Source organism: Perca fluviatilis, chromosome 6 (genome assembly GCF_010015445.1).
Source record: "Perca fluviatilis chromosome 6, GENO_Pfluv_1.0, whole genome shotgun sequence".
In the NCBI taxonomy this organism is placed as follows: Eukaryota; Metazoa; Chordata; class Actinopteri; order Perciformes; family Percidae; genus Perca; species Perca fluviatilis.
The window spans coordinates 34,501,426-34,513,570 of record NC_053117.1 but is presented as its reverse complement, the minus strand read 5'-3'; the positions used below and the strand labels follow the sequence as shown (position 1 = coordinate 34,513,570).

Below are 12,145 nucleotides of genomic sequence, written 5' to 3'. Positions count from 1 at the left end.
ATGCTTTATCTTTAATAGGCTATCTAAGCCAATTTATTATATTAAAGCTGCTGCTCTGTATTACATAAACTATATAAAGAAAATGTACATTCAACTCAATGAAATGCAATTGCTGGTAAATTACCTGACCTCGGAATAGAGGAATAAAACCCAAACACTACAGTGTGGATGATATAAGAGCAATATCACTATGACAATAATAACAGACACATACTGTATAACCTCAACAAAAACAAAACACTAAACATCTGTAATTGCTCAGTTTATAGTCAAAGTCTGTTCTATAAATGACCAAGGCAGCGAGGTGACTGATCTAAGTGATGTTTAATTTCTATTTCCATATGGAGTAACACTCACAGGCGACTTGAGGGGAAGAGATTTGCATGCTGGGTCATGCAAATCTCTTCATTTCCTCTGTAAGGACCCTGAACATGGCATTCTGCTCTGAGGCCCGGGAGGAAAAGCAACAGGATCCATCTCTGCTGGGCCTCCGCAACCATGTTTGGATCTCCAGATTTAATGCTGAGCCTGTGTGGCACCGCCCTCCTACTGGTCCTCGCCAACGTTCAACCTCGGGGTCATGCTGGTGCAGCAGTGGAGGTCCGGAGGTGTGGAAACCGTTGCCATCATCATTTGCTTCATTTCGCTGAGCAACATCCTGCTGCAGATCTCCACCTTTGTCCTTGTGTCCTTGGTCTGGGCCGGGGTGCTCTGCCGGCCAGACTTCCCTTTCGTCTTCTGTGTTGTCCTGTTCGTGTGGTTCAGCAGCAGCTCCATAAGCTTCTGGTCTGTCGCCTGGCTGTGCGTCTTCTACTGGATTAGGGTTTTAAACCATGCCTACCATGCTTACCATGCCTTCATCCGGGTCCCTTTATGCAGACATATAAACTACCCTGGTCTGGACTGATTGCCACTGTTGGCCACCCTTACTGGCTATATTAGCCACCTGCCCATTTGATTTTACTAGCTTGCCTGTATGGACACTTTTCAACTTTAATGTAACATTTTCCTAAAGTCTTTCATTAGTGTCTATGTATAGTTAAGTAGTGATTCTTCTATTTTTGATATACAGTATTGTGTAGCTTGTTGTACTTGAGTAGATAGAGAACTTGCACCTACAATGTACTTGCACTGAAACTCTCTTACACTACGTTACCATTGCACCTTTCTGCATTTTTTTACTGTAAGGGCACACTATTGATATCTTCCTTTGTATTTTTGTAGTATGTATGTGTATGTGGATGTCATGTCTGTGTGCCTATGTGTGTGTATGTGTATAAGATATTGGACACCTTAATTTTCCTCAGACTGTATGCATCCAATTTGGTTTTAACATATTTTTGACAGACGGACCGAGCTGAGGTATCCATATTTGTTGTGTGTGTGTGTGTGTGTGTGTGTGAGACACATATGCTAATGGTTGTAGAAGCTTTCTCACCTCCACCTGGAATGCAAAAGAAAGAGGGAAGGTGATGAATCAGACGGACTGATTGTTTTTCCACAATGTCCTGAACCTCATATTAGTCCAGTCATTTTAAGCCAAAATGGGGGTCAACCTAGAACAAATTGCAACAGAAGCAAACTCAACTGATTTTATATCCTCAATATGTCCTGAGTAAGGAAAGAAAGCCAAGAAGAATCCCATTAGGGGAAAGTTTCAAAACAGACCCAAAAATAGCCTATTCATATGCCTATTCCTTCTTTTTCTCACGTGACTAGAGTACAACTTTTAACCTTTAGATATCACCATGAAAATTACTGATGTGATTACTTACATTAAGACAACAAATGTATTACAAGTTTTTTGAAATGTTTTGGTAACATGAGCAGTGTATAATAATGTATGCGCTAAATTGCATAAATACCACAGCATATCTAAACATTGGATATAGCCAGGTGAAAATGTCTTGTTGAATCTTACAGTAAAAGACTATAGAGGCAAACACATGTCACCATAAGGGGCAGAGATTCAGTCATTCATTCAAGGTCCACTCAACTGTCACTAAGCTGTCACTCAGGTAAGAAAGATTTCCTTTTGTTTCTCCTAGATTATTCAATGAAGGTGAGATTCTCTAGTGGTGCATTGTGTACGTAATTTGATTGTTTGAGCCAGACACTTTTTATTTGACCTACCTTTTGTCTTCTGCATTCTCCTTACCCTTGTCTCCTGTTCTTCCCTCAGACTCATCCCCCAGAAACAGTCCCCACGGACCCAGCCCCAAACCCCATCTCTGCAATAATAATTAATAAAGGCTGGTTTAAAGTACTTCTTCCTGCCTCTATGTATTAATGTTCAAGGGTAGCCTAAATGGGTCCCATTCAGACCTTAACATTAAGTCTTTTACTGTATATATCAACAAGATTTAACAAGGCATTTTCACCTGGCTATACCCAATGTTTAGATCTGTTGTAGTATTTATGCAAATTAGCACGTAAATTATTATGCACCGTTTGCCCAAGTCAACAAACAATTTCAAAAAACTTGTTTGTCTTGATGTAAGTAGTGAACTCAGTTATTTCCAAGGTGATATCTAAAGGTTAAAAGTTGGACCCTATTCAAGTGAGAAAAAGGAGGGTCTTTTTTCAAAATTTCCCCTAATGGGATTCTTCAGGGCTTTTTTCCCTTACTCAGGACATACTGAGGATACAAAATCAGTTGAGTTTGCTTCTGCTGCAATTTGTTCAACCTAAAATGACTGGACTATTTCAGATGTTTAATTTATACTGCCCCAATTAAAGTGATAACATTCTAGGTAAAATGAAAGTCTAATGTCTCTGTGTTTATAACCAATTTATATGTTTTCACTTGTATTTCATAAATGGCATTTGAAAAAGTGACCAGCTTTTTTGCTTTATTAATGCAGAAAAAAGGTAAACTTCCAACATGCCTTGTAATGTGATTTAACTTTTTTTTATTGCAGAAATAGTCATGCTTTTCTCTCTAAGCTCGTTGCTGCTACTTTTTGTCTGTGATTGACTATGGCGATGTTTAAACATATGTATGCATCTTATTACTGGCTTCACTCCTTAGATACCATGGAGCACTAAGGTTTATTTCAAATCTCAGACCCTAACTCCCCATTGCTCCGTGTGCTGGTCGGCCAGCTTTGTCAATCAGGAAACTTAATTACTGGCCTTGCCTTATTTATGAGGCAATTCTTGCTTCCTTCATATCTATGTACATTTATCCATCTGAAAAATGCTGGAGGCTCCTGTCAGCTCTGTGACATATTCGCAAAACTTACTCTATCTCTCTGTCCTCAATGTCCGTCTTGAAATGCAAAAGAAAGGCTTCTATGTATGCTGCTCCTGGGACTTGGAATTTGCTGCTGCACACTGATCTTGGTCTAGTGGAGCTGGTCTCTTTAAATGTTTACAAAAGTAGGTTGAAGGTGTTGCAGAAGGGTACATCAGGTTGTACATGCTTTGAATGAGCTGTTTGCCCCTGTGTGATCAAGGATACAAATACCTGAGTCTTCTTTTTGTTGTTGGTATAATCCTGTGAGATTTCACATTGTTCCCTCCCTGTAAAGATGTATGAACCACACTGCAGCTACTGTGACGATAGAGCATGTGGCCTGTTTGCTCGCATGCTGAAACTCAGTATGATTTCAAAAGAAAAAGTAGTTCTTAAGTGATATTTTAAGATATATCTTCAGTTTTATTGCACCATGGGATCAGCAGGCACATGTCATACATGTGCTTCAATAACTTAATATTGACAAATCTGATTGGCTTACATTAAAAAGTGCTACTTATGTCACAAGTAGGTTAAACATCACATAGTAAAAAACGGTAGTTGAATAGTAGAATGAATAGTTTTTTGTGGGTTTATATGATACTTATACCCTACTTCAACTTAGTACCATTATCATCATGAGTTAAACTGCAATTAAGATTATGAGTAAAGAAAACTTTGCATAGATAAATAATAAACACTGAATAAAGTAGGTTTGTGTTTAAACATGCAATCAAAAAAATGCACAGCCAACAATGGTATTGAATATAATATGCTTATTACTTCATGTATCCCACATCATTTGCGACAAGCCAGTGGAAGGGTGCATTGTCATACTGGCCAAAAGGGACTAGCAGCTTTCCCAGGCACAGCTGACACCACGTTGCAGGGATGCCCTCTGCTCGAAGGAGCTTCTCTGCGCGTGTCAGGGCGCTGTCCTGGAAGATCGCAACAGGCCTCTTCAGTCGCCATCAGTCCGGCCTGTTGACGGTGGGCAGGGGCCTCTGGGTTGACGATGCGGATTACTGGGGTTGCCATCTTCACTCATAGATACTGAAATACACTTAGACACAGTAACAGCACATTATTAGTTTTATTTTAACGTATTCAGTTTCTAATATGACAATGCATGTTAGTGTACACAGCGAGGAGGAAGTGTCAGAGCAGGATGACAACTGCTCAACCCTGATTACAGCTCTTCAGATGAAGATAACTTTGAGGTAGAGTTCATATAACATGACATGTTTTCCACTTTTCAGCCCATTTCCCTCTGGCAAAGTTTGTATGCCATCTTTACACTCAAAATCTGTTAAAAATCCTTTGCCTCAAAAGTTGCCAGTAAAACATGTCTATCTGACAATTTCCATTTGATGAAATGTATTCCTGAGATGGCACATGCTGTTACAGCATGAACAGAAACATGAATTAGATTAGAAAATATGTAAAAAGATAATGTTTTGTGACAGCAATAATAACTATAATAATTACAGCAACAATAACTTTATTCTACAACATGATTTTTCCACCGGTGTTTATGGCATTAATAAAAACTATGCAGACTATGCTTTGTCTGTCATGACAAGTTAGTAACGTTAACGTTACTGTAACCGTAATGAATGATGAATGAAATCTGAAGGCAGCAGGTATCTGAGGAAGGTCGCCCCGGTCTACTGTAACGTTATTCGATAGAAATATTGTCGTAACGTCAGTGTTTAACAAATACAATAGCCTAATTTAAAAGGCCTCCGAGTAACGTTAACGTAGGCCGACGAGACACTTACATTTAGCTAACTAACGTTAGCAGTAACTTTAAGGTAACCGGCGTATGCTATTAATAATATTCCGTAGTGGATACACAACAGATAAAATTGAATGTATTATTTAAAATGACTCAGCTGAGAATATTTTAATGAACGATTAGCGTTAACTTTAACGTTAACGTTACCTGTCAACAGGACTTTTAGTTAACTTATAGCTAGCTAGCTAGCTAGCTTTAGTTGATACCATTAGCTTTCCCAAACAATCAAAAAAAAATCAACTGTGCAGTACAAACAGTGAGTGTAATTAATAATTAATTATTTCAGACTTAGAAAAATATAAGCAGTGAGTGTTATAGCTAAATAATTATTTCATTCAGACTTACCAGAAATACTGCAGGCTACGAGACCTCCGTTGACCGCAGCGGCGGCAGGTTCAGCTTTGAATGTCGGTGTGTGATTGGTAGGCTGTGGTAGTCTACAGTCAAACTGAGCGATTTAATTGGGGGAGACTACGGTCAGTCGACGAATCAGAACCCGTAACTGAACGTACACTTTTCATAACGGTAGACTCAACCTCTGCTTTTATTTAAAATTAAAAAACAAAACAAAACAACAGAACTGGCACACAGAGTTCCTTTCAACACAATCATTTGGAGAGGTAAGTCGCACTTTACAGCACAGCTAAAACTACTTTTTTACTCAACGCTTTCTGTTAACTAGAGCCCTATTTTGTTGGGGAAGAAGTACATTTACTTTCCTCACATGTTTCTGTCAAATAAATATATATTTTTTTATCAGTTAGCTTTATTCCAGCTATCAGATGTGCTGTCTGTGATCAGGAGATGCAAATGCATTTTGTCTCTTGCACAAAACAATTTTAATTATTAAATGTTGCATTACGTGTTGCCTAAATTGCACGTGCACAAAATTGACTGCATGTGTAATGTTTTCTTGCACTCGAGGACACTTTAAATTGACCAAAGTAAATTGACTCTTTGAATTGACTAGCTAAGAGGTTTGCAGTCCCTGCACTTGTGACATTCTGCAGCTTCTATCACAGATCACATGTGAATTAAAGATTATTTCTGAAAGGTATGACTAAATACGTCCTGTTTTAAAATGATCTGTGGGTTGTTGTATCTAAAACAAAAATGTCTTGTTGTGTTACAGTGAATACAATATATATAATAATAATAAAATAATATCAACAATTTATCTTATTTTTCAAAAAGTTATTTTTCAAAAAGTTATTTTAAAAAAAATTATTTTTCAAAAAGTTATTTTTCAAAAAGTTATTTTTCAAAAAGTTATTTTTATTCGCGATCGTTACCCACAATCCTAAGCGTTGCAACGACGTCATTGTTTGGTCTAAGTCGCTGTTGCCATGGGAATGTTTACAGTACCATGTACCCGTGAACGGCGAGAAGTCTATAGCCCTATTCGCACGGGATAAGTATTACCTGGTGACCTCCAGTCATTTGTAATAATCGCGGAGGTTGTCTGTGATCTTAATCCCGTGCGAATCGGTCATGTCTGTAATTTGTAAAGTAATAATTCCCCCGCAAATGACCTACCATATTTCGCCGAAAACGGAGGTCCTGTGATAATATTAGTCCCGTGCGAATCGGCATCTCTGTGATTTGGGGTCTAACTGGCTGCGTTGTCAATTATAAATGAAAAGTTTTGACATCATATCCGGGGGATAATGTCTGTAAATTTGAGTAAAATACAGACTTCAGTTATCCCGTGTGAATGCGCCAGACGAAATACAGACGTGTGGGGGTCATTTATAAACTACAAAAGGTCCCCAGGTAATACTTATCCCGTGCGAATAGGGCTTATGATAGTTTCAAAATGTTTTTTTAGCGCCGAATCGCGGCACGAAACGACCAAAAGGGGGGAGCCGAGAAAAAGAGAGAGAAAACAAAGAAAGCACGGTTGGCTTCTGGTGAAAAATGTGCTAAATTAAGTGATTTATTTTCCAAACAAAAGGAGTGTGTTGCTTCAGATAATATTAACGTTAGTAGCTGCATATTTTGGTGAAACTGTTGTAATTTGAACTGTGGCCGTGCATTGCTCTTTCCGTGTTTTGGTGGAGCTGTTGAATTATGTAGCTAGCTAGCTAGTGTGCTTTAACGTCGAGCCGTTGTATTTGTGGTGGCTGTGCCTTTAGTGGAGCGTATCATGTCGTAGCAACGCCACCTAGTGGTCTGCAGATGCTTTAAGATGTTAAACTGCACATTTTTGCTTTTTATGTTGTTGTTTTTGATATGTTTTATGACATTTATTTGACGTTGGTGCATAGAAATAAAATGGCATTAAGTTAATTTGACTAATTTAGCGGCTGGCTTTCTGCCTCGTAACGTTACTACTCCACGGTTTGTTGAAGTTTATACTTTAACATGGCAACGGTACACCTTTCTGCTACGTTGATTTGAATGGAAATGGCCTTTCTATCCATTTTTATTTCTATGGGTTGGTGTAGGTTGAAAACAGGGCCTGTGTGTTGCTAATGCCAAAGGCCGTTTTTTGATCCCAGTCTGTCACTGCTGTAGCCTAGGTGTAGCTATAGTATGTCAATGGATAAATGTACTGTTTATGTGTCTGACATACATTAATACTTGATTTATTTATTTGAAAGTACATTATACTGCAGTCTGAAGTCTATATCATATAAGTATAATTATTATTATTATTATTCTAAGTGATATTTGTGGCAGACCTTTTGCATTTTTTTATCAAGCACATTGCATTAATGATGTGTGACCAGAGAAATATTTCTCAGTTTATTTAAGTTCAGTTAGAAGGTTTAGTTAAGTGAAATAACTTGCTTAGTGCTTGAAACAATAATGTGATTATCAGTGAAGTAATTGCTGTGTGTGTTTGTGTGTTTGTACTTGCAGTTTCACAACGCCAATATACAACGAAAAATCATCAAGAAAATGTTTAGATCCATTTTTGGACTAAAATTTTTTGCAAGACCTCGGTCTTCAGGAGGTATGGACTCTTCTTTGAAGAAGTCCAAACGAAGGAGTGAGAGACCTTTGTCTCCTGAAGACCTCAACCCTCCCACCATCTTGAGGGAGCACGGACGATGGTGTGAGAGACCTTCGTCTAGTGGAGGCACCAACCCTTCTACCATCGTGAAGGAGCGCAGGCAAAGGGGTGAGGGCCCTTTGTCTTGTGCAGAAAACCAGCCCTCTATCACCAGGCAGCAAGAACGAAGGGATGTGAGATCTTTGTTCATCGTGGGCACCAACCCTTCTACCACCATGAAGGAGCGTAGGCGAAAGGGTGAGAGCCCTTTGTCTTGTACAGAACACAAGCCCTCTACCACCAGGCAGCAAGTACGAAGGGGTGAGAGCCCTTCTACTTCATCCTCTGAAGACAAGCAGCCTTCTACTCCAAGGCGGCAGCAAGCATGGAGAGGTGAGAGCTCTTTGTCTTCCTCTTCTGAAGACGATGAGCGTTCTACCACCAGGCAGCGAGTACGAAGGTTTGAGAGCCCTTCCTCTTCATCCTCTGAAGACAAGCAGCCTACTACTCCAAGGCGGCAGCAAGCATGGAGAGGTGAGAGCCCTTCGTCGTCATCTTCTGAAGATGACCAGCGTTGTGCCACCAGGCTGCTAGTGCGAAGGGATGTGAGCTCTCTGTTCATCGTGGGCACCAACCCTTCTGCCATCACGAAGGAGCGCAGGCAAAGGGGTGAGAGCTCTTTGTCTTCCTCTTCTGAAGATGACCAGCGTTCTACCACCAGGCAGCCAGTACGAAGGTTTGTGAGCCCTACTTCTTCATCCTCTGAAGACAAGCAGCCTTCTTTTCCAAGGCGGCAGCAAGCATGGAGAGGTGAGAGCCCTTCGTCGTCATCTTCTGAAGATGACCAGCGTTGTGCCACCAGGCTGCTAGTACGAAGGGATGTGAGCTCTCTGTTCATCGTGGGCACCAAGCCTTCTACCATCACGAAGGAGCGCAGGCAAAGGGGTGAGAGCTCTTTGTCTTCCTCTTCTGAAGATGACCAGCGTTCTACCACCAGGCAGCCAGTACGAAGGTTTGTGAGCCCTACTTCTTCATCCTCTGAAGACAAGCAGCCTTCTTTTCCAAGGCGGCAGCAAGCATGGAGAGGTGAGAGCCCTTCGTCGTCATCTTCTGAAGATGACCAGCGTTGTGCCACCAGGCTGCTAGTACGAAGGGATGTGAGCTCTCTGTTCATCGTGGGCACCAACCCTTCTGCCATCATGAAGGAGAGCAGACAAAGGGGAGAGAGCTCTTTGTCTTCCTCTTCTGAAGATGATGAGCCTTCTACCACCAGGCAGCAAGTACGAAGGTTTGAGAGCCCTTCGTCGTCATCTTCTGAAGATGACCAGCGTTCTACCACCAGGCAGCAAGAACGAAGGGCTGAGAGACCTTCCTCTTCATCTTCTTCATCTACCACAAGGAGGCAGCAAGAAAGAAGCCCTTTATCTATCAATCTGAGTGCAAGTAAGGAGAGGGAGATCATTGATAGAGAAAAGCAGCGTTTGGAAAGAGAGAGTTGTGAAAAGATGAAGAGAAAGAACCAGGAGAAGGAGAGCAAAACGTTTGGTCTGCGTTCAAGAATGTACATTTGGTGGCTCAATTGCAAGATAGACCGCATTGCCAGGGACATCCAATCGACCTTTGTGGATGAGAGCTACCTCCTGCGTCATGGTAAGAAAGTAAACTTACATTTTGTCACATAAAATGTCATACAGGTGTATGTATAGCCTCCTTTCAGATCACAGTAGATCAGTGGTGGAACAAGTATTCAATTTCTTCACTAGTAAAAGTTCCAACACCACTATGTAAAAAAAAAAAAAAAATTCATTGAAAGTAAGTAAAAGTAGTCGGAAAACCAGCCCACGTAACTAATATCGGCTAATTACATTACATTGAACCGTTACAATGAAACACACAAGGTGTGTTAATTAGAGGTGTTAGCTAAGATAGCTCTTATCTCACTTATGGCGCCAGGCCAACATATATTTTTAACAACTTGCAACAAAACAAATCTGTTGACTATTTCCTTTTGGGAGGGGTGCGAGTGTACAACTGGACTCCAGACTTAACCTTTCATATTCTTTTGGTTACAGATCTCCTCAGAAATCCAGAGAAAATGGCAGAAAAAGAACGTCTGCTTGACCGAAGGAGGGAGCTGGTCGTGTACAAACGCAGACAAGAATTTAAGGTGGAGAGGGAAGTGAGGAAGCAAAGACTAAAGGCAATGGAGCGCAGGAGAAAGGCTGAGAGCCCTTTGTCTCGTGCAGAAAACAAGCCCTCTACCACCAGGCAGCAAGAACAAAGGGCAGAGAGACCTTCCTCTTCATCTTCAGAAGACAGTCAGCCTTCTACTCCAAGGCGGCAGCAAGCACGAAGGGGTGAGAGCCCTTCGTCTTCATCTTCTGAAGATGATGAGCCTTCTACCACAAGGAGGCAGCAACAAGGAAGTCCTTTGTCCTTTGTAGACATCAACCTTTCTACCACCTTTAGGCAGAATGGAGGAATTGGTGAGAACCATTTGCCCTGCATTGACATTGACCAGCCTACCATCTGGTGGGAGCACATACGAAGGGGTGAGAGACCTTTTTCTCGTGGAGATTTCAACCCTTCAAACACCTTGAGGCAGGACGGACGAAGTGGTGACAGCCCTTCCTCTACATCTTCGTCTTCTGAAGACGACGAGCCTTCTGCCACAAGGAGGCAGCAAGAACGAAGGGCTGAGAGCCCTTTATCTATCAATCTGAGTGCAAGAAAGGAGAGGGAGTTCATTGAAAGAGAAAAGCAGCATTTGGAGGAGGAGGGTTTAAAAAGAGAAAGAGACAGGTGTGAAAAGATGAAGAGAAAGAACCAGGAGAAGGAGAGGAAAACGTTTAGTCTGCGTTCAAGAATGTACATTTGGTGGCTCAATTGCAAGATAGACCGCATTGCCAGGGACATCCAATCAACCTTTGTGGATGAGCGCTACTGTCTGCGTCATGGTAAGAAAGTAAACTTACATTTTGTCACATAAAATGTCATACAGGTATATGTATAGCCTCCTTTTAGATCACAGTAGATCAGTGGTGGAACAAGTATTCAATTTCTTCACTGGTAAAAGTTCCAACACCACTATGTAAAAAAAAAAAAAAAGAACTCTATTACAAGTAAAAGTCCTTAATTTAAAGTCCTAAAAAGTGAAATTATTATTCACTAAATTCATTGAAAGTAAGTAAAAGTAGTCGGGAAACCAGCCCACGTGACTACTACAGGCTAATTACATTACATTGAACCGTTACAATGAAACACACAAGGTGTGTTAATTAGAGGTGTTAGCTAAGATAGCTCTTATCTCACTTATGGTGCCAGGCCAACATATATTTTTAACAACTTGCAACAAAACAAATCTGTTGACTATTCCCTTTTGGGAGGGGTGCGAGTGTACAACTGGACTCCAGACTTAACCTTTCATATTCTTTTGGTTACAGATCCCCTCAGAAATCCAGAGAAAATGGCAGAAAAAGAACGTCTGCTTGACCGAAGGAGGGAGCTGGTCCTGTACAAACACAGACAAGAATTTAAGGTGGAGAGGGAAGTGAGGAAGCAAAGACTGAAGGTAGAGAGGAAGGAAATAAATGCGAAGAAGATGGAGAATATCTCTGAGTTATGCAGCAACTCAGAATACCGAGCTATGTTAAATTTTCTCTACTGGCCACTGCCAATCAGGTCACATATTTATATCAATTAAGATAAAAGTAGAGCAATCGGAAAAATGGCACCAAATAGAGAGAGGTAATTGAGGGAGACGGCAAACATTTCAGATTTGACAAAACAGAAGTAAAGAAAAGTAAAATATTCTTTTAAAACATTAGCAACCACCATCAAATATCCTTGTATATGTTGGCTTTAATTCAATTATACAGTCAAAGAGCATTGTGCAAATAACAGTGTCCTAACTTAAAGCCACCTGACCCAATCTAATTCATCCTAACCTAGGCTAATATAACCAAGGTTAGCCCAACACCTATCCTAATTTAGCTTTGGTTAGGTTCTGGTAGAGACCTTAGGGTTAGACCCTAAAGACAGTAGAAAGAAGAAAGTAAGGCAAGAATAGGTTGAAAATACTAATAAAAACTTATAAAAAAAACACAGTAGA

General features: G+C 40.6%; 1 protein-coding gene across 1 annotated transcript; it reads left to right on the top strand.

The window, feature by feature from the left end:
- The first annotated feature begins 5,592 nt into the window (after positions 1-5,592).
- Positions 5,593-12,145, top strand: LOC120560068 (trichohyalin-like). The gene is made up of 4 exons (XM_039802174.1): positions 5,593-5,656; positions 7,902-9,684; positions 10,107-10,991; positions 11,478-12,145. The coding sequence occupies exons 2-4, from the start codon at positions 7,941-7,943 to the stop codon at positions 11,735-11,737; spliced, it is 2,889 nt and encodes a 962-aa protein (XP_039658108.1). The 5' UTR covers positions 5,593-5,656; positions 7,902-7,940; the 3' UTR covers positions 11,738-12,145.